We start from the raw sequence: 22,654 nt of genomic DNA on the forward strand, positions 1-22,654 counted from the left end.
TCAAATGAGGGAGCTAGGAGTCCCAATGTTCCCCTACACACATGTATAAATGAAGCTGGGCAGAGCAAAAAAGAAAACAAGCAAATAAAAAATTCCCAAATTCTTTCTAAAGCCTTCAAATTTCTGAGATCACAGTATTCCTCTTTTTGTCAGGGCATCAGCACAACAACCAAAGCCTGAGGCTGTGCAGCTTCCTCAGACTAGAAGATTGATCGGTCACATTCAACAGCCAGCAGAGAACTGAACAGACAGTTTAAGGTAAGTACATATGATTTGTTGTCGTTTATTATCTTCATATTTAGGCAAAGACAACATAATTCATTTTAAGCAAATTCCACTTATGTAATGTCATTTAAATAAAAATGTTTGTAATAATCCATTCATAATTTATGATGCTTTCATGGTAATTTTAGAAGTGAAGACTGTGAGGTCATATTTCTCCTTTTGCAGTGTAAACCTTTTTTTTCTTGTTCCATACTGACATCAAGTGGCAATATAATGTAATGCAGTTTACCAAAGTGCTTTTCTATGCTCTCTGAAAATCTAAAGGAATTTTAAGAGATAATATCAATGTTTTTACAAGTCTGTATAGGCTATGAGACTTGGGAATGCCTAAAGATCCAACTCCAGTTTAGTTGCCTCAGAAGTAATTCTCTCAGTAAGCGATTCGTTTCTTTGGGGGTTTTGCCACTCATTAGCTGAATGACCTTGGGCAAGCTGGTATGCATTTCTGCACAGCCTCACTGTTCATATCCATAAAACGTGGCTTACAGTAAGACCTATAGCAAAGAAAAAGTGAATATTCAAGGAGATGTAAAAGCAAAACCATGCCAGGCACAGTAAGAGCTCACTAAGTACTGACTACCAATTCAGCTTTCCCTATTAAAATACAAATATCAAAGAAAGGCTAATCTCCTACTCTGAACTTACTGAAGTTGGTAAGCCATTTGAAACAGTAAGAACCTTCAGTCAGAGGCAAAGAGTATGTTCAGGTTTGAAGGGCAATAAAGGGAAGAAAGTAGGAAATGAAAGGCCATCTTTCCCTTACTCACAGTTACCCCCGGTGCTAATTCCGTTTGGGATGTAGTGTATGAGTCTACAAGATAAATCACATTGACTAATGCACGGTGCTATTCAATTAATCAGTTTTGTTTTTCCAATAATTGGATAGAAAAAGCAAAATCAGAATTTCATGTCACCAGAACTTGCAATTCACCATCTAAGCCTTAATAACTTACAGTTTAACAGCCACTCAAAGTAGTTTATAACACATGACTCTAAAAACTTCCTTTTAAAAATCTATTAATAGTCTAATAAATGAATTGAATGTTTTTGTTTTTCAAAATTTCAACTGGTAGAAATTCAAGTCATATAAAATAAAGATTCCCAATTTAAACATCTACTGATGGCTGAATATCTAGACTTCTACCCCACTACCTCCCCCCACCCTCACCCCAAGATTACTCATCTAGTTTAAACTTTGTTCTGATTTCATTTCAGAAGGCTAATGGCCATTTTCTGTCCTAACACACTATTTGTCAAATCCTTCAACCCATGACCCAAGAGAAGTCCCCCTTTTGGCTTTGAAAGTGGGTTCTGCTACCATCTATAATCTCAGAGAATACATACAGGTATGTTCCATGCAAAATATGGAAGTATCAGTAATTAATATGGACATTAAATGGCTTCTCCAGAGCTTCATTCAGGTTTATTATAGGCAGGCTGTAGACACTATCCTCTAAAGAATGCTTTCGAGTTTTCCAGAGATATTTCCAACAAATAAGGCTAGATGCACTTCACCTACATTTCTAATTTTTGTCCCCTTATCTTTCTCTCGCCTGGTTCCAATCATTCCAGCCCTAATGTCCAAATATATTGCCATTTTGGGAGCTATTCTGAGTATAATAAAGTTAAACTACCCAAATGGGGAAAATAACTCTAACCTAAAAAGGAACTTGGGAGACATGATTAGTTTTAACCTTTAAGTTTATGGAGAGAGATTGGCCCAAAAAACAGAGGAAGGGGTTCTGGCCATCATGTAGCCCCATATCAAGCCTTGAGTAACAGCGCGTGCAACCAGTTTTAGTGGCATAAGGTTACTGAGCTGTTTTCCACTGTTTGACACAATGTCCGTGCATGTATTAGAAAGATAGTCGTTTATCACACAACTGAGGCTTAAAGAGAGTAATTTTATGATTATTTGCTCAAGCTGTATGTCTGAATTCACACTCTTGCTTTGATTCTCAGGTCTGACACAAAGTGGCCAAAGAAAAAGAACAACAGGGAAGCACGAGTCTCACGTGTACCAACAGAACAGTGATCACTAGAGACCATAAGTATTCAGACACAGTGTTTACAGTAGCATTAACCTAACTGGCGGTGACATCCAATTTATGAGTTTACATGTGGGGCACTAGAAAACATCTTCAAAATGTTAAATGTCTATTACTCAAAATAACTTACATTCAGGGTGTTAGGAGGCTAGTGAATTAAGAAGGAATGTACTTACATCACTTGAAGAGACTGTTCCTGTTTCAACAGCGACACCGCTACCACGCAGTTTCTATTACAAAATAAATAACTTATTACTTAGTTTTGTTTTTAATTTTATCCTAATTTATCAATGTACAAAAGGGAGTTAAGCAAATTTTATAATTTTTTTCCTAATCCTACTTAATAGAGTATCATCAACTAATAGAATAGAGATGACATGAAATATTCTAAATATCATTATACTCATCCATATAGTATCTTATTATTAAAATGAAACAATAGTAAGCTGAATACTAAGCTCCAGCTAAATTTCATGAGTGGAGCTAGTACAAATTTCCAAGTCTCAGGCTTTATTTATTAAATTGTTTCTCTAATTAAGACAAATGTTTTAAGCTGAACTTTCTACACTATACTCTGTGCCAAGTTTTTGAACTAGGTGCCTGATGATGGGAAGATACTACACAGAACTTAAAATTTGGTTATCCACAGCCATGCTAACAAGTTATACTGAAAATCAAAATCTCACATGTTACATAGAAATGACCAAAGACATTTTAAGGTAGAAAGTTAAAGGCTGAATATGCAAGAGAAAAGTGATAATAAATTTCTAAAAGAAAAATCTTATTTTGTGTTATTTAATAACTATTATCTTCTAAGTGTCAGGCATGAGCTCCCATAACCAAGTATAATACTCCTAAATGTTGCTATAAGTTAAGGAACAAAATATCCAAACTTGCAACTAATCTGGACTTTTGAAAGTTTATTTCTATTAGAATCATGAAATTGTGGTCCCTTTTATGAGAGAGAAAACACATCAGAGAAAAGGAGACCTTCCAGATATAGTGTTATCAAATGACATTTAAGCAAAGTAGCAAATAAAATCCCAAATAATCTTATATTTCACTCTTTAAACAATTTAATTCTGATAAAAAGCTATGGAAGAGGTGTCTGCCCAGCAAGAGAGACAGTGCAATCCAAAGCCTACCAGACGCAGTGACCCGACTCTGAGAAGCAAAGCTAGATTGGGCCTGGGAACCCTGAAGAGTCATTCTGCAAGCAGAAGGACTTGCAAAGCAGAAATGCCATACTATACATAAACAAGCCAAAGACTCAGTGATAAAAAGAGTACACAAGAAAGATACAGAAAAGGTATTGAAGAGCACTTATCTAATCCCAATTCTAGTGAAAATTGTTCTAGACATTTAAATATTTGCTTCTGGTAGTGACAACAGAAATATTTCCCCCATGCCATGGCCAGGTGGCTTAGCTGGTTGGAGTGTTATCGCAATATGACAAGGTTGTGGGTTTGATCTCTGGTCAGGGCATGTCAACCTAGTCAACCAATGAGTGTATGAATGGGAGGAACAACAAATCTATGTTTCTATGTTTCTCTCTTTCTTTTTCTTTTTCTCCTCTCTCCACCCCCCCCCCCCCCCCCCCCGGTCAATATGCATACACCATGAACACAGACAATAGTTTGGTGAAGGCCAAGGGAGGGGGAAGCGGGGATGAGTGGAGCGGGGGAAGGGGGAACACCTGCAATTATGTCAATATTTAAAATGTTTAATTAAAAATGTTTTCAATAAAAATTAGTTTTTTAAAGAAAGATCTCCTCTAACTGTTCAACAAGATTACAACCATAGTTAATCATTCCAAAAGTGACAAATCATCTGAGACACAATATAAATGCTATTCCTATAAGGAACAGTCTAAGATGAAATAACCCAAAATGGTAGTGACAAACTACAAGTTCTTCTTTCCTGCCAATTTCATTTTATGAATCCCGCTACATTAGAGCCCCATTACTATACCATAGAGCTAACACTAAAGCAGAATGAACTTTTCTCAAAGGAAGAACTGAATTCAAATAGAAAAAAAGGAGGGTATAACTATTTAATTAAGCACTCTGAGCCCAAATGATATATATTTAGAAATTATAAAACGAGATTATCATGTTCTAAATTACTTGTTTTTTAAATACCTCACAAACTCATAAAAACCTATAAATTTTTGGTGCTTGTAAAAATACTTTTAAAAACAGCCAAAAAGAGCCCTGACCAGTTTTGCTCAGTGGTTAGAGCCTCGGCCCGCAGACCAGAGAGACCCGGGTTCAGTTCCAGCTAAGGGCACATACTTCAGTTGCATTTTGTCCCTGGCCCCGGTTGGGGTTCTGTGGATGGCAGCCAGTTGATGTGTCTCTCTCACATTGATGTTTCTCTCTCTCTCTTCCCCCCCTCCCTCCTACTCTATCTGAAATGCAAAAATGTCGAGTGAGAATAAAAAATAAAAAATGAAAAATTTTTAAATTAAAAAAAACAGCCAAAAAGTGTTAATATTAATGTTACTGACATAAAAATACATAATTTGTTCTAGATACTCCAAAATATCCCTCTCCAAATATAAAAGCAATTAGCCCCCCTCCCCTGCCAAGGCAAGCAATAAGTCAAAAAATCAATCTAAGCAAAATATCATGGTGTCTCTCTTATGATTCAAATTAAACTCTATTAAAATAGTAGTTACTGAAATCTAAATGACAACTTTACAAAAATGTATTTCAAATAGACATTTATTTGAAATCTAACACAATACGATAGCAACCAATATTACTTCTCCTGGTCCCATTCCTTCATGTCACCCATCCCAACACCAAAATCTCATTGTTTTCTACCTTTTCTTCCCCAGAATACTCCTCTCCCACTAACCTTCATTTCACTCCTTTTCTGATGATCATTCCCACCAACTCTCCCCCTTACCACCTAATACTAGAAACCTAAAAGAAATACCCCTCTGAGTCATCATATTTATCCTGTCTTTTGCCCTGTTCTAGGGACCTATGAAAACAAAAACAGAAAACCTGCCATTTTCCCAGGCATTAAATCAGCAAGCTATCCTTTGAGATGACATGGAGGGACCTGGAGAGTATTATTCTAAGCAAAACAAGCCAAGCAGAAAAAGACAAATACCACATGATCTCACTTATTTGTGGAATATAATGAACATAACAGTCTGAGGAATGGGGTAGGCCCAGAGACGTGGAAGTGGGGTACAGACTGACAATTGCCAGAAGAGAAGGTGGGGGGGAGATAAACCACAGAACTTATATGCATGTACGCATGAACAATGGACATAGACAACAAAGCTGGGGACAGGGCGGGGTGGGAGGGGGAGGAGGGAATCAGTGGGGGGAAAAGGAGAGACATCTGTAACAAAAATAAATAAATTTAAAAAAAAAAAATCAGCAAGCTATTTCCTCCGTGGGGAAGCAGAGCTAGAGAGGTCTAAAAGCAACAAGATGACCAATGAACAGGCTTCATAGTTAACTTTAGGCCTAAATGTTCCATCCCACAATGACACAATGGAATTCTGAGGAGTCACTGTTTGAGGATGTTATCTCACAGCTGGTCCCAGCAGCTCCACGCATACCCAAGAGTGCCTAGAAACCTGGCATGGACTCTTGGCCAAGACCAGAATAAGAGGAGTGAATGATGATGTATAAAGTGCTGTTTACAGTCTGCAACTCTCTATTGGCACCCAGAGCCAGATTGTTTATTGATGTAACTAGTTGGACAGCTTAGCTTGGTTAAGTGACCAAAAGAGCATGAATAATCCCACTAGACACTTCTGGAGAGCTCTCCCAAAACTAAGATTTTTCATACAAATCTTGGGGTCCAGAGTCCTAAGACATATTTGGGTGCTGCCTCTGGAAGTCTCTCAGCTCCAAAGCTTGCCTGCACTCACTCCCTGATACACAGTTTCTTTTCCTGTCATGTAAGCCTTACACAAGTATGCTCTTTGGAGTTGTGTGAATCCTTTCAATTCTGACCTGTGTGATCTTGGCAGCCTTCTGGAAAGGAGGTACTCCCTACCCACTGAAAAGCATGAATGGAAAATCCCAAGTGGCAGAAAGGACAGAAAGGGTTGAGCTGAAACCAGTCAAAGAAAGAAAAAGTAAAGTATATTAGCATAAGTTTGGCTTATTTATGAAGTTCAAAATGGCATTATTTTCATATATGATTCTTTTCGTAATTTCCCACAATTACCATAAATAGCTTAATAAAACATGGATATCATATGCCTTTCAAATATACTAAAAGAAATCTCTTTTACCTGTGAACTCAGCTGAGTTTTTATCCAATTGAAATAGTAATTTAAGTCACTGCCTTCCATCAGTTCTTTTCCCCAAGCTGCTAACTTCGCAATAATTCTTGCGGCCTAAAAAATAAGAAATAAATTTGAATACCATATTAATTCTAAAAATCACATCATATACCTTAAAAACTAGGACTTGTATCCGTTTTGCTGCATTTTTTTAACACTCAACTCCTCCAAAAATAGTTTATATTTCATTTTGTTAAATATATTTTTAAATATAGTCAAAATGTGTTTTCAAATATTTCCAATAAACTGAACCAAAATTAGTTGTTAAAAAGAATTACATGACATTCTCTGTACTATTTTGAGTTTCGGTAAGACTGGGATTCCTTATAAGACCAGCAAAAATCAAAAGACCACAGAAATCTTTCTCAGCAGCAGATTTTCACCAAATCACCTACCAGAGCCCTGAGCAATCTCTATAACAAATTGCCAGCTAGTTCCTTGCTCATTCCAAGTCCCTTATGAGTTCTCACACTTAAAAATCTTTATCTTGGTATAAAATATATCCTGGTATTAAACAGCCATCTCTCTTGATACATAAAAATATACCCTTTTCTCCTCAAAGATTCATCCATTTTCTTCAAGCTATAAAACTAATCATGAGTTTTTATTAAATAGGTATTATAAGTATATGTATATGAAATCATGGAGTTGTACATTTCAAATATCTTATTTTATTTGTCAATTATACCTGAATAATAGTTATATAAGAAATCTGAAAATACATGTATACACAAACAAAATAAGCAGTATAAAATACTACTTCTCCACACACAAACTTAATTTTATACTATTCTTTCAGATCTTTCTGAAAGCAAGTCAGTGTTTCAAAAGTCTAATTATTCAGCAATAATTAATCCTAGTAGAGAATGAAAGGCTAAGGTTAGCTAGCCCCCAAGTAATTCCTGTACTGGTGAACTGATATTTGTTCTTATTCTTGTATACAGCTGAGCCAGGTGATAGAGGCACACTTTTAAGGTCAGTATGCCATGCATTCAAGTGTTACGACTTATCTGAAATGCTATACCATGAAGGCAAACAGTAGCACCTCAACTGATTCACTAAGTTGACATACTGACATTTTCATGTTCCTAGCTAAGTGAATTTACAGATACATTATCTATTTTAAACTGACCTAATTTCCACAAAATATATAAGTGACTTGAAAAGGTTCCTATAAGGAAACCAGGAATTGAAATTATCAGCAATGTAAGCACAATCAAAATGGAAAAAACAAAGGAACAAAAGACCTGAAGTTTCTACTCCTAGCATAAAGGTTCATCAGCGCATGATAAACCAATGACAATCTGACCCTCAATATTTAAAAGACTAGCCAAAAGTAATTGAAATCATAACAAAATTAAAACATGAATTTGGCTATACAATTAATAATGAACTTTACCTAAAATTTATATTTGGTCTTTAATATATTTGTCAATTTTATTATACAGTCGTCCCTCGTTTATCGTGATTAGTTCGTTCCAGACTCTACAGTTGCACCTGGTGTTGAAGGATTCCTGGGGTGCTCGAATACATAGGCCTACAGTCCATACGTACAGTAATTTTCATTTTAATTGTAATACAGGGGTATATAATTGACTCAGATAACCAAGCACACACTATCATTTTCACTGTCTCAGTCAACTTTTTAATGAATATGTTTGAAAAAACCGTGATAGAGTGAAGCCGCAAAAGTCGAAGCGAGAAGTGGCGAGGGACAACTGTAAAACCATCAAAATTAGGAAGACTTTTGTCACCTGAGGTTATTTTTCCATTGATTTTTAGATAGAATGGGAGGGAGAGGGAGAAAGAGAAAGAAACATCAATGTGAGAGAGACACATCAGTTGATTGCCTCCCAGGCTGGTGATCAGACCTGCAACCCAGGTACATGTCCTTGACTGGAAATCGAACCTGCAACCCTTCAGTCCACAGGCCGATGCTCTAACTGCTGAGTCAAACTGGCCAGGGGAAAATTAGGAAGATTTTTAAACCAATATCCAAACAGTGAAAACAAGCCCCTACAATTTGAAACAAGAAAATATATTATTGGCTTTTTTTAAGTATTATTTAAAATATAGTTTATTTCATGAATCCTTTTCAATTTCTTGCTTTATGTTTTAAAATATACACAATATATGAATACACTTGTACATAAATGAATATGGATATATAAGGGGAGAAAAGAGAGAGAACACACATGCTCAAAATTGTTTCACTAACAGTGGTTTTTGACTTAAAAAACTTAAAGTCACCTTCTGAGATAAGCAACTCAGAAACTGTCCCCAGCCCTATAGCTCACTCCACTCTGGGAACAGAAAAGCCCTGGTCAAAGATTTATTCTCTCAACCCTCCTCTCATACTTCTCTACACACTCCCTAGGAGATTCTTCAGTATTAAGGCTTCCAAAGATAGTCTTTCAGGTTAAGTTTTAAAGAGGATTGTATTTAAGATATTACAAAGCAATTAAGTAATTGCTTAATTAAAATAAAAATTAAACACAGCTACTTCAAAGCAAAATTTAATTTCTAAAGTTAATCCCGTCATAGATGTCCAGAGCTATTTGCACATGTGAATGAGAAGGCTTTATGCCAAAGATTCATCATTATACTCTACAAACTGCATCAGAGCAACCCTCTCTCTTTTATCTTCCCCATATTCCCACATTATTAAATACCAATAAGAAAACACGACTTTGAAAAGTTAACATCACAGCAGTTACTCCTCTGGGAACTGGAAGGTTACCAAGTCATAAATGGTCCAGGTGTGTTTCTTGCCTACATCAGAAATTTTATAAATTCAAATTTACCATATGAACGGTAAAGAGATCCTGGCGATTCAACATTGGCAGAAAGTAGGACCAGGCAGTGGTCTTGCTCCGTTTGGCATAGTCAAAAAAAATGCTAACACGCTGATGATTTTCCTAAAAGAGAAAAAGAATAATATCACTAACCAGAATGTATTTTCCTAAAGAATATAACAACTGTGCACTGCTTCTCAACCTTTCATGTTATGTCCCATCAATTCATGTGTTTTCTTTTTTCCAGCGTGTATGAGATTTGCTTCCCTGTTGTTATTATTATGGGGTAGGGGAGATGGTGATAGGGGCAGGGATATTTTTAAAATAAAATCACCTTTAATTATTATGATTACTTTAATTCAAGTGAGTCAAGATAACAGATCCAAGCCCTGCAAGGTGTAGCTCTCTCAGTGAACTTCTCAGCCTGGACTGCTGACCTGCCTTTCCCCATGTTATCTCGACACCTCTACCCTGCTTCCACACAAACAAAATAGGAAGAGGGCAAAAAGATCACAAATTAGCTCTATATAAAAGGATCAACAGGAAGAATCTCAAGCTATGTACAAGCAGGCAAGAGGAATAGGATATTAGAGAAATCTCAAATGTTCAAAGTTACTCTTCGCATATCATGACAGAAAAATCAGGGCACATAAAGAGCCAAAACCAGTATTTCACACTAGCAAGTGGATTTAGGAATTGAGAAACAATTACTTCTTAGTTTAAATCATGCAAACTCTATCTGTCACCTAAATTTTCTCTGCGTATTATTGGCTAAAATTCACTTTCTGTTTTGCTAAGTGAATTTGATTTCTACGGAGCAATATTTGGTAAAAGCACATAAACAATAATTTTAATTTTCAAATCAATATTTAGTTCATTTTAAATATACTGGTTTTAATTTTGGTCTGTGCTAACAGTTACCCCACTTGAGGAACAGACTACCATCTCCTTAAGTAATAAACACTGTAGTCTAGAGTAACAGTGGAAATGGTTGTGATGATGACTTTATCAAAAAACTCAAAATCCAGGTATATCATCATTAACTCAATTGGTAGGTTATTTCCAAAGTTAAAATTTTAATTGTGCATGTAAATGAGCAGAGTATCCTACATAAATAAAGAACAGAAACTATTTTATACATTTTAAATAACTTTAAAACCCATCTTCCTCTACTAGCCCTTTGTGGTCTTAATTCCTGCTAAAAATTTACTGCCAGTCGTCGTCGTCCTAGGGGCCCCAGTTACAAACCTTTAAGAGAATATGGATAAAACCCTTCTTCTCACAGTACATATTTTGTATAAAGAAGAGGGAAATATAAGAAAATATACATGCACCTACCTATTTTTTCAAAAATAGAAAAACAGAAAAAATAAACCAGAAATGTAGGGTGTTGTCTACCTACAAGAGATAGGTGGGAATGGGGTAGAGGTTGGTAACATTTCTGAGTATACACTTTTCTGTATACAGTTTTGACTTCTGGAAGTATATTAATGTTTTACATAATCAAAAATAATTTTAAAAAATAAACAAGATGAGAAAAAAACTAAAGACTACTAATAAATGAATCCAAATGTATTTCAAGAAAAATAATTTAATCACTCTGAACAAAATTTGAACACAATACTCTAACTACATACCCTCAGTTTAAAGATTAAAATACTGCATGCTAAGCAAAATAAGCCAGTCAGAGAAAGACAAGTACCACATGATCTCATTTATTTATGGAATAGAATGAACAAAATAAGCTGATGATCAAAACAGATCCAGAGACAGGGAAGTAGGAAACAGACTGACAAACCTCAGAGGGAAGGAGGATGGTGGTGGGTGGGAAGAGATAAACTAAAGAACTCATATGCATATATGCATAACCAATGGACACAGACAATCATGTGGGGAAGATTGAAGGGGAGTGGGTACAGGGAGGAGGTACTCAATGGGAGGAAAAGGGGAAAGAGCTAAAATACTTTCAACAATAAATTTTTTTTTAATGTTTTAATAAATAAGTAAATTACTCCAAACCTCACCAGTTTGGCTCAGCAGGTTTAGCACTGGTCTGTAGACCAAAGAGTTGTGGTTTCAATTCTGGTCCAGGGCATGTTCCTGGGTTACAGGTTCATTCCCTGGCCCTGTTCAGGGTCATGCAGGGGGTAACCAATCAATGTATCTCTCTCACATTGATGTTTCTCTTTCTCTGTCTCCCTTCCACTCTCTTTTTAAAAAAAAATCAATTGGGAGAGGATTAACAAAAAAAAAAAAAGGTAAAGTACTGCACACAAACACTGAACTCTAGGTAAAGGGCTTGTTTTTCAGTTATATGAGTCAAAAAATTACTTTCTTTGTATTATAGGGTAGAATAAATGAGTTCATAGAGGATAAGAGGATCTCACTGTCAAAAGAGATTACAGGTATGGAAAGAGGAGATGAGAATGAAGTCTATCGTATTGAGCTAAAATGAAACTGGAGAGAGTATGAACTCGTGGTTTTTAATTTTTACGTATGTGGAAATGCATAAAAATTGAGGACATCTGTGTGCGTGCATTGTCTGTGTGTATGACATAAATAAAACCAAGGTCGGCATACCAACTCACAGCCTCCTCATTCTAGGTATAGTCCCATATAACAACCAGGATAGCCATGGCAGATCACAACCTTCCCCATTTTTCTTAACTTTACTCTTTTAATAGAAAAAGTACTCAGAGGACTGAGGTCATTCTCAGACAGGCCTGCATCACCTCAGGCTGAATATCAATCCTCATTCATATTATAAAATCACTATATTTCTGTAAATGACATGATGGCCCCTAGGTGCACAGCGCCATTCTTCCTAACCTTTGTATCCTTTATCATAATTAATACAGTGCTTGGCCATCAATAAATGTTTTTCCCTGTAAACTGACAGAATGACCCCTAAGCAGCCAGAACGACACTCTTCTTCAAGTCTCCTAAAACATATAGATAGGAATTGGATTTAGCAGCCAGACAGCTTGTTTCAAAAAGAACTACTCTATATACTAACAATCTAAACCTAGATTATACTCTGGTATAAAATACAAAACTGTGAATAAAGGAGACTCCTCTGTTTTCAGGGACAGTAGGCAGTAAGTAGAAACTTTATACAACTAGAAAAATCTCAATTAGCAAAACATTCCCCAAAGGGACAATGCCTTTGAGGGCAAGCACCGTGCCTACATTCAGGACTGAAGACCCGGTGCTTCACGCTGGCTGAAAACAGGGGCTTAGAAGTCTACTGAATGACTGAAAGAGAAGGAGCCATGTCATCTGTAAGTACACAGAGCATCCAAAGCCTCAAGTAATTCACCAGACATTGCTAGTGTTCACAAAGAACTCTGAGGTGTTTCAGGAAAAAATGACCTATGGATTACTTCCTACACTGAAAATCAACAAAAATAGCCTGTATGTGGGCATTCCCATCTTTATCACTATTAGCAAATTACAACTCATATAATAAAGAAAAATATATTATTACATTCTAAATGAGAACCAGTGTTGTAAATGAAACCTTAAAAAAATGTTGTTAGTGCAGTACACAAAAGATGAAGTCACCAAATATATTAAGTAAAGAATATACCTACCTGCAACATATCATCAACCATAGTTAGTATGTACTGAACCGTCTGTTCTTTAGAGATATGAGTCATCAGATTTATAAATGTTTTAGCACACTAGAAAAAATGAAATCAATGTTAATTATCGGTGTCAACTACAAATATAACACATTAATGGAATATCAGTACAACGCAGGGTGGGCAAAAGTAGGTTTACAGTTGTTCATATGGTAAATACAACAATTAATAAATAACAATATAAGAATAAACTGTTTCATGTACTCACAACTGTAAACCTATTTTTGCCAACCCTTACATTTTGCTTGCCTACATTAAGATACAAATGCTACTCGCTAATAGATTTCAATTACAGAAAATGTATACCTTTTACAAATATTGTGATGAGGTATAGGAGGACCATACTATTACCTGCATCAGATTTTTGCTCATTTCTAGTGATAAATTTCAAAATGTCTACTATTTTTAAATAGACAGGCCTAGCCTCTATCAACTCTTAATTACCCAAGACAACATAAAAGATTAATTACATAAATAATCAAATATTATTATTGGCCTTGAATTTTTTTTGGTTGGGAAGATTGTTTGCTAGGAAGCAGAACAAAAAGGGAACTAACTGGGAATTGAAATCAGAAGACTTTGACCTGTCTCCATTCTTCAATTACCAACGATGTAACAATCTCTCTGAAATTCAACAAAAACTGGCACAAACAATACATTCCTTCCCAAATTTTCCAGGAATCTGAATGATAAATTGTTGTGAGAATCTGACTGAACTGTATATGAGCTACTTCAGCCAATCAGGGTCCCATATCAGAAAATCTGATGAATAGCAGAACTTCTTATTATTCTAGTGAGAATACAAAGTAAAATTTTTTTCTACCAAAAAATTTCAGCAATTTTAAAAGTATCATACACTTTGAGCCCTGGCCGGTTTGCTCAGCAGTTAGACCGTTGGCCTGCGGTCTAGAGAGACCCGGGTTCGGTTCCCGCTAAGGGCATGTACCTCAGTTGCAGTTTGTCCCTGGCCCTAGCTGGTCGTGTGGGTGGCAGCCACTCGATGTGTCCCTTTCGCGTCGATGTTTCTCTCTTTCTCTCCCTCTCTCTCTCTCCCACTCTATTGGAACAAAACATAGAAAAATGTCCTCAGATGAGGATAAAAAAATAAATAAATAAAAAATAAAAGTATCATACACTTTGAAACAGTCATTTCCCTTCTACAAATCTATTCTAAGAAGATTTTCAGAAATGGAGAAAAGTATAAAAGAATAAATGTACTCAATATAACATTTTTTTCCAAAGTTAACAAAGAAAACTGGTACCTAAAAACTTTTCCAATAAAAAGGGATTTGCATTTAAATTTTAATGCATACCTACAATGGAATATCACATAGTCATTAAAAAACTTTTAAAATTTTTACTGAAACAAGGAAGTGTTCATGATATAATGTCTACATCGATCACCTGACTGCCTTCAGTTTGAAGCATCTCTTGCTTCTCCTCAGGACTTCTTTTCATTTCAAACCTTTGAATGAATTCACAATCTTCAGCAGAAATCATCTGTCCCCTAGAAAGTAAGAACAAGTTGTTTTTGTTCAATAACAGTTGAATAGCCACTGTGAGCAAGTGATGTAGGAAATTCAGTCTTTTTCCTCTTTCCTTAGTAGTGAACCATGAGGGTTGACATATGGGCCCTGCCATCAAGAAGACCTGAGTTCAAAGCCCAGCTCCACGACTTATTGATCATATGCCCTCTCTGGACCTGAGTTAATTTATATGTGAAATAGCAACAATAATCACATTGCTTTTAAGGGGTTGAATTGAGGATGCAACTACACAATTCCATGAGATAGCACAATGCCTGCCCCACAGTAAGAATTCAATAACATGTCACCTTTTAGCACTATCCAAAGCCTCACCTTTATTAACCCCCTTTCAAGCCACACAATATAGTAATTTATCAAGACTAAAGACACTTTATATGAACTTCTATGATGATTTTCTCCAGCATATTATTTTCCTCCAGATTCAGGAAAATGTGATCCTCCTCCTCTCAGAAAAAAATAACTTCTCCATCCTGATCCCCTGTCCTCCCAGCAATCACCCAACACTCTCCTGTTTCCTCCTACTTCCAGTGGTCCCTTCTTCAATGGCTCTTTACTCCTCAAGACTCCCCCACAAGGCTAATTCTTTAGAACCTCACTTTTCTTTCCCAAACTCTTCAGTAAGATTCAAATCAACACATTTCTATCTTCTCTCTCTCCCAAACCACCTTCAATTATATTTCACCATTTTCACAAATTCGGCATCATCACAACTAAACCTAGCACCTTCCATTTCAGCACAGCTTGACATCCCAACTGCTCCACACATCGAGGACTAAAATCTGTCACAGAAAACCCACTGTCTGACCCTTCCTTGTGAAAAGACATGGCAGCAGAATAGCCTTGCTAGTCTCCGTGAAACTGAGCACTGATTATGCATGTCGATTCAGGATAAATGTCAATTCTTTCAGACCATCACCATGGTGGGAAAGTATAAAATTTGAGTCAGCCTGAGGAGGACTTCCAAATCCAGTTGTGAAACTTTGACAAGTCACTACCACTCTGACCACTATTTTCCACATCAATGAAAGGCAATTACAATACTATCTGCCCTACTCCATTGAGTGGTTATGAGAAAACACAAGAGAAAGCACTTATGTATAAGCATGGAATAAAAACACATTTAAAACTAAAAAACAAAAACAAAAAACTTTCTGTAATATGCTTTATCATTTAAATAGCATCGATATGTTTTTTTAACTTAGGAGTTTAAAAAGCAGCCCCCAGAGTATGTTGAGGAACTAGAGTGCCACAAAACTGAACGAAGGAAACACTGAATTTGAAGCAGGTTTCCCAATATGCATAATTATAAAAGTGTGGTCCTTTCTCAGGGCTGTCTTGGGTTAGGTTACTAGTGGCAGCAGGCCTTGAGATGAGAATTAGTGTGCAGGTGATCTGTGAAGAAAGTGCTCACAGAAGGGACCAGGGATGAAGTGGGGGACAAGGGACACAGAAGCAAAGACCCTACTCAGAGTTGAGGCAAAATCCTGAAGAGGACAGGTTTCCCTAAGCACACAGGAGAATTTGGGAAGGTGAGTACTGAGGTAGTCCCTTCCCAAAACAAGGAAGCTGAATTTTCACATTTCCTGCCACCCCTACAAAAAAGATCTTGACTTTTTTGTGCTCAAAGTCTGTGTTTTAGTTTATACTCTCTGGGTTTTGTATACACTATTACTACAAAGTAAATTATTCTATATACTTTTAATTTGCCTCTGAACTTTATAATCCATCTACTGTTCTTTCTTACATCAGTTCCAGTGTCTTTTATAAACATGTTTTTACTGACTTCAAAGAGGAAGAGAGAGAGAGAGAAAATAGAAACATTGATGAGAGAGAAACATAGATTGACTGCTCCTGCACACCTCCAAATGAGGATTGAGCCCCCAAACTGGGCATGTCCTCTGACCAGGAATGGAACCGGTGACCTCCTGGTGAATGGGACAACATTCAACCAACTCAGCCACGTTGGCCAGGCTATCAGTTCCAGTTTTAAACAATGTAACTTTGTTTTCATATATGTTCTTTAATTTAACATGATTTTTTTTTTAAGTATTCTCATGCATTGATTTTTCCAAGAATCCCTTCCATACCAACCCAAAGGACAACTTTCAGTCCTTGTCTTTCTAGATCTCTGAGGCAGGTGACAATATGGCTACTCTTAACACTCTCCTCCTTGACTTCTGGATTACTCTCTCCTTCCTCAGGCCACTACTCATCTCCTCCCTGTGTTCAGGCTCTGTGGGAAACTCTCTTCATTTCTCACTCCATGGGTTCTACCCAAGTGTTGCCTGCTACTCTCTGCACAGTCTGATCTCCAGGTCAACCTCCCACAGTCTCCGTTCATGTGTATGTAATGAACCTCTCCTCCCACAGGTCACAGAGGCACTCCAGGCCCTGCAGGGGCAGAACTGATATCACTCACATATATCCCCATACCCACTCCATCCCCAGCCTAGCTCTCGGGACAAATGGAAGCAAAAAAATATACTTTGGGACTTGTAAGATGGCAGTGGATTAGGTGGAAGCTACACTGACCTTCTCCCAGGACAAAATAGGAATTAAAACTAAAATATAGAAAAGTCATCCTGAATAACCTACCAAAGACTAACTGGAGAGGACCCTTATAACCAAAGATGTAAAGAGAAGCCCACAATGAGATTGGTAGGAAGTGCAGAGGTGCAAGAGGGCTGACGGGACTCCTACAGGCAGCACCTGAAGCGCTGGAGGGATATCTCAGCTGTAGGCGTTCCCCCTGAGAAGTCTGGGATCTAAACCACAAGTTGGTTGCCCCAGTCAAGAGTACTAGAACCAAGAAAGGTGCCCACATAACATCTGGCTGTGAAAAGCACCAGAGGTTTAGTCCAGTAAAGAGTGATAGCTAGAAACACAGGCAACCTCTTTTTTTTTTTTTTTTGCATTTATCTTGAGATAGAGCGGGAGGAAGAGAGAGAGAGAAACATTTATGTGAGAGAGACACATCAAGTGGTTGCCACCCACACAACCCCAACTGGGGCCAGGGACAAACTGCAACCGAGGTACGTGCCCCTAGCGGGAACCACACCTGAGATTCTCTGGTCCGCGGGCCAACGCTCTAACTGCTGAGCCAAACCAGCCAGGGCCACAGGCAACCTCTTAAAGGGCCAATGCACTAAACTTCATTTGCAGCCACTCACCTCGAGCTCCAGCAGGGGGAGGACAGAGTGGACTGCAGCTGTGTGAGGAGACTCTGAGGTTGGTGATGCTGAGAAGAGAACTGGGAAGACAGCTGCCAGGATTCCTGTTTTGAGTCATCCCCCCATACTGCAGAAGCCATCTTTCTTAGGCAGAGTTTTCCCAAAAGAGCAATGTTAGCCAGGAAACAATTGCCTCGCTCTTTGGAAACCCTCTCAATCTGCCCACCTGGTGTTTTCACCTGACTGAGGTCTACAACCTGAGGTTCATTAAGTGATTGAGACTAACTGCCAGAAGGCAGAAGATGGCTATGAGTCTGCCTGAACTGTTCCTCTGCCCTGGGTTAATAAACACAGACCTTGGTGTTCACCTTGGTACAAGTGTCAGATCACTGATAACTCCAAACGGTACAAAGGGCCAGTCACAAACAGTGTCTGATATTGACCTGCACCAGAGACCCTTTGAAGAGGCCCAAAACCAATAAACCCAGTGGCCAGCTTCAGTCAACAACAGAGCAGGACCCAATATGCTTCACAAGCAGTATATTCACAGAGAGATCTTGACAGGCTCAAAATTGCTGTGACGAATTGCACTCAGCATGGTACCAGCATGCAGCATTGGGAATTGAGCATCATTGTCAGCCAGCCTGAGAGCCAAGCCCACACACTGATGAGCCACTAGCAATCAAGACTCATTACAACAGCAAGGCCCATACAATAAACACAAGGGACATTATTAGAGTACCCAAATGTGTTGATCAGAACACTATACCACTAGATCTCACAAGTCACCTACTACATAAGGCCAGCATACCAAGAGCCATACCACATCTACCTAATACAGAGAAATAAACCCAAACAGGCAGGATAAATGAGGAGACAAAGCTACAAGCCCCAAATGAAAGGAAAAGAGAATCTCTAGAAGAGGAGCTAAATGAAATGGAGATAAGCAATTTATCAGATATAGAATTCAGAGTAATAATTATAAGGGTGCTCAAAAGTATCAAAAAAAGATACAGAAACTATGAAAAACAATGAGTCAGAAATAAAAGATGACATAGTAGAATAAAGAATACACTGGCAGGAATAAACAGCAGATTTGAGGAAGCTAAGGATCAGATCAGCAAATTAGAAGACAGGGTAAAAAAAAATCATTCAATCAGAGACTCAAAGAGAAAACAGTATTTAAAAACAGGACAGTTTAAGGAAGCTGTGGGACAACAGAAACTGTAACAAATCCACATCATATGAGTACCAGAAGAAGAAGAAAGTGAGCAAGGGATAAAGACCTGTTTGAAGAAATAATGACAGAAAACTTCCCTAACCTGGTGAACAAAAAAGTCACACAAGTTCAGGAAGAACAGAGAGTCACAAGCAAGAAGAATTCAAAAAGGCCCATGCCAAGACACATCATAATTAAAATGCTAAAAATTAAAGAAAAAGAGAGAATCTTAAAAGCAACAAGAGAAAAGCAATATTTTACCTGCAAAGGAGCTCCTATAAGACTGTCAGCTGATTTCTCAACAGATACACTATAGGCCAGAAGTGAATGGCGTGAAGTATTCAACTTAATGAAAAGCAAGGATATGAAACCAAGACTACTCTATCCAGCAAGGCTATCATTCAAAACAGAAGATCAAATATAGAGCTTCCCAGACAAAAAGGCTAAAGGAATTTATTACCACCAAACCAGCATTGCAAGAAATGTTAAAAAGACTGCTTCAATAAGAAGAAGAAATAGAGAGAAATGTAGGCATAAAGAATAAAAATAGCAATAAATAAGTAGATATCAATAATAATCTTAGCCCAGCCAGTGTGGCTCAGTGGTTGAGCGTTGACCCATACACCAAGAGGTTGCTGGTACAATTCCCATTGCCCAGGTTGTGGGCCCAATTCTCATTGCCCAGGATGTGGGCAATATGCAGGAGGCAGCCAATTGATGTTCTCTCTCACTGATGCTTCTCTCTCTCTCTAAAGTCAATAAAGAATATTAATAAAAAATAAATAAAGACTTTCAAAAAATAATAACCTTAAATGGAAAATGGATTGAATGCTCCAGTCAAAACACAAAGCAGCCAAATGGATAAGAAAACATAACCCATATATATGCTGTCTACAAAAGACCCATCCAAGAACAAAAGACTCACACAGAATGTAAGTCAATGTTTTCCATGCAAATGAAAAAAAGCTAAGGTAGCACTACTCACATCTGACAAAATAGATTTCAAAATGAAGGCCATAACAACAGACAAAGAAAGTCACTACATAATACTAAAAGAATCAATCCAACAACAAAATATAACCCTGGTAAACATATATGCACCCAATATAAAAGCACCAAAATATATTTTAAAATATCAGAGGACTTCAAAGGACAGATCAACAGCAATACAATCACAGTAGGAAACTTTAAACCCCCACTGACAACACTGGATAGATTTTCTAGACAAAGAAAATCAACAAGGAAACATCAACCCTAAACAACACACTAGATCAGATAGATTTAATTGACATTTACAGAAAATTTCACCCCAAAGCTGAAGAATATACATTATTCTCAAGTGCACATGGGACAGTCTCAAAGACAGACTACCTGTTGAAACACAACTAAGTTTCTAAAAGTTCAAGAAGACTGAAATAATGTCAAGCATCTCCTCAGATCACAACTGTATAAAACTAGAAATCAACTATAATAAAATCATTCAAACACATGAAGGCTAAATAGCATGTTATTAAACAAAGAATGGGTTACCAATGAGATCAAGGAAGAAATCAAAAACTTCCTGGAAACAAATGGAAATGAACAAACAACAACCCAAACTCTATGGGACACAGCAAAAGCAGTCCTGAGAAAGAAATTCATAACATTACAAGTCTACCTCAAGAAACAAGAAAAATGTCTAATAAACTATCTAACTCTACAACTTAAAAAACTAGAAATAAAATAATAAGAAAAATGCAGAATAAGTAGAAGAAAGGAAATAATAAAGATCAGAGCAGAAATAAATGACATAGAGAATTTAAAAAATAATAATACAATAGATCAATAAAAACAAGAGCTGGTTCTTTGAAAAAATTGACGAACCTTTAGCCAGACTCATCAAGAGACAAAGTGGACTCAAATACATAAAATCAGAAATGAAAGAGATGAAGTAACAATTGACAGCACAGAAATACAAAGGATTTTAAGAAAATACTATGAACAATTATATATCAACAAATTGGACAACCTAGGCAAAATGGACAAATTCCTAGAATCATACAGTCTTCCAAAACTCAACCAGAAAGATTCAGAAAACCTGAACAGACCAATAAAAATTAATGAAATTGAAACAGTAATCAACAAACTCCCAGCAAACAAAATCCCTTGTCCCAGAGCTTCACAGGGAAGTTTTACCAAGAATTCAAAGAAAAACTAACACCTATACTCTCCAAATTACTCAAAAAAAAATTTCAAGAGGAAGGAATACCCCCAAGCTTTTTTTATAAAGCCACATTATCCTCATTTCTAAACCAGATAAAGACACTACAAAGAAAGAAAATTACAAGCCAATGTCCCTGATGAATATAGGTGCCTAAATCCTCAACAAAATATTAGTGAATCAGATGCAGCAATATATTAAAAAATTTATTCACCAGGATCAACTTAAATCTATTGCAGGGATGCAAGGCTGGTACAATATTCACAAGTCAATAAATGTAATACACCACATAAACAAAATGAAGATCAAAATCACATGATCATATCAATAGATGCAGAAAAAGCATTAGACAAAATCCCAACACCCATTTTTAATAATAACTGTCAGCAAAATGGAAATACAGGAATAATATCTCAACATAATAAAGGCCATATATGACAAATCTAAAGCCAACATCATATTCAACGGACAAAAATTAAAAGTGTATCCCTTACAAACAAGAGCAAGACAGGGATGTACATTTTCACAACTCTTATTTAACATAGTTCTGGAAGTCTTAGCCCCAGCAATCAGACGAAAAGAAAAAATAAAAGGCATCCAAATAGGAAAGGAGGAAGTAAAACTCTCATTTACTGATAACATGATATAGAAAACCCTAATGGCTCCACCAAAAAACTACTAGAGTTAATAAATGAATTTGGCAATGTAGCAGTATACAAAATTAACATCCAAAAATCAATGGCATTTTTATACACTAACAATGAACTCTCAGAAAGATAAACTAAAAAAATAATCACATTTACCATTGCAACAAAAGCATTTAGATACCTAGGAATAAACTTAAGCAAGGAGGTAAAAGACCTGTTCTCAGACATTGAAAAAGAAAAACATAGAAAGATAGAAACAAGTAGAAGCATATACAATGTTCATGGATTGGAAGATTAATAGCATTAAACTATCTATACTACCCATAGCAATCTATAGATTCAATGCAATCCTTATTAAAATACCAATGACATACTTCACAGATCTAGAACAAATACTCCAAAAATTTATACTGAACCGAAAAAGACATAGAATAGCCACAGAAATCTTAAGAAAGAAGAACAAAGTAGGAGGGATCACAATAGTGGATATCAAATTATACTGCAAAGCCTTGGTAACCAAAAGAGCCTGGTCCTAGCACAAGAATAAGCATATAGATCAATGGAACAGAACAGAGAACCCAGAAATCTACCCAAACCATTACACTCAATTAATATTTGACAAAGGAGGCAAGAGCATATAATGGAGTAAAGACAGTCTCTTCAATAAATGATGTTGGGAAAATTGGACCAGTACATACAAAATAAATAAAACTAGACCACCAACTTACACCATACAGAATAATAAACTCAAATGAATAAAAGACTTAAAAGTAAGTCATGA

At 36.8% G+C, this 22,654-nt stretch overlaps 1 protein-coding gene across 3 annotated transcripts in view; it reads right to left on the minus strand.

Annotated features, from left to right (window-relative positions):
- Positions 1-22,654, minus strand: part of ATP6V1H (ATPase H+ transporting V1 subunit H) — a 174,606-nt gene that overhangs the window by 131,889 nt on the left and 20,063 nt on the right. For 2 of the 3 annotated variants that reach the window (XM_036263932.1, XM_036263934.1), the window contains exons 3-7: positions 14,495-14,597; positions 13,040-13,129; positions 9,456-9,569; positions 6,601-6,705; positions 2,510-2,563 (exon numbers count right to left, since the gene is read on the minus strand). In XM_036263932.1, the coding sequence (XP_036119825.1) occupies positions 2,510-2,563; positions 6,601-6,705; positions 9,456-9,569; positions 13,040-13,129; positions 14,495-14,597 (466 nt within the window). The remainder of the gene's footprint in view (positions 1-2,509; positions 2,564-6,600; positions 6,706-9,455; positions 9,570-13,039; positions 13,130-14,494; positions 14,598-22,654) is intronic. The other variant, XM_036263933.1, reaches the window with a different exon arrangement.

Source organism: Molossus molossus, unplaced genomic scaffold, assembly GCF_014108415.1.
Source record: "Molossus molossus isolate mMolMol1 unplaced genomic scaffold, mMolMol1.p scaffold_m16_p_16, whole genome shotgun sequence".
Classification (NCBI taxonomy): Eukaryota; Metazoa; Chordata; class Mammalia; order Chiroptera; family Molossidae; genus Molossus; species Molossus molossus.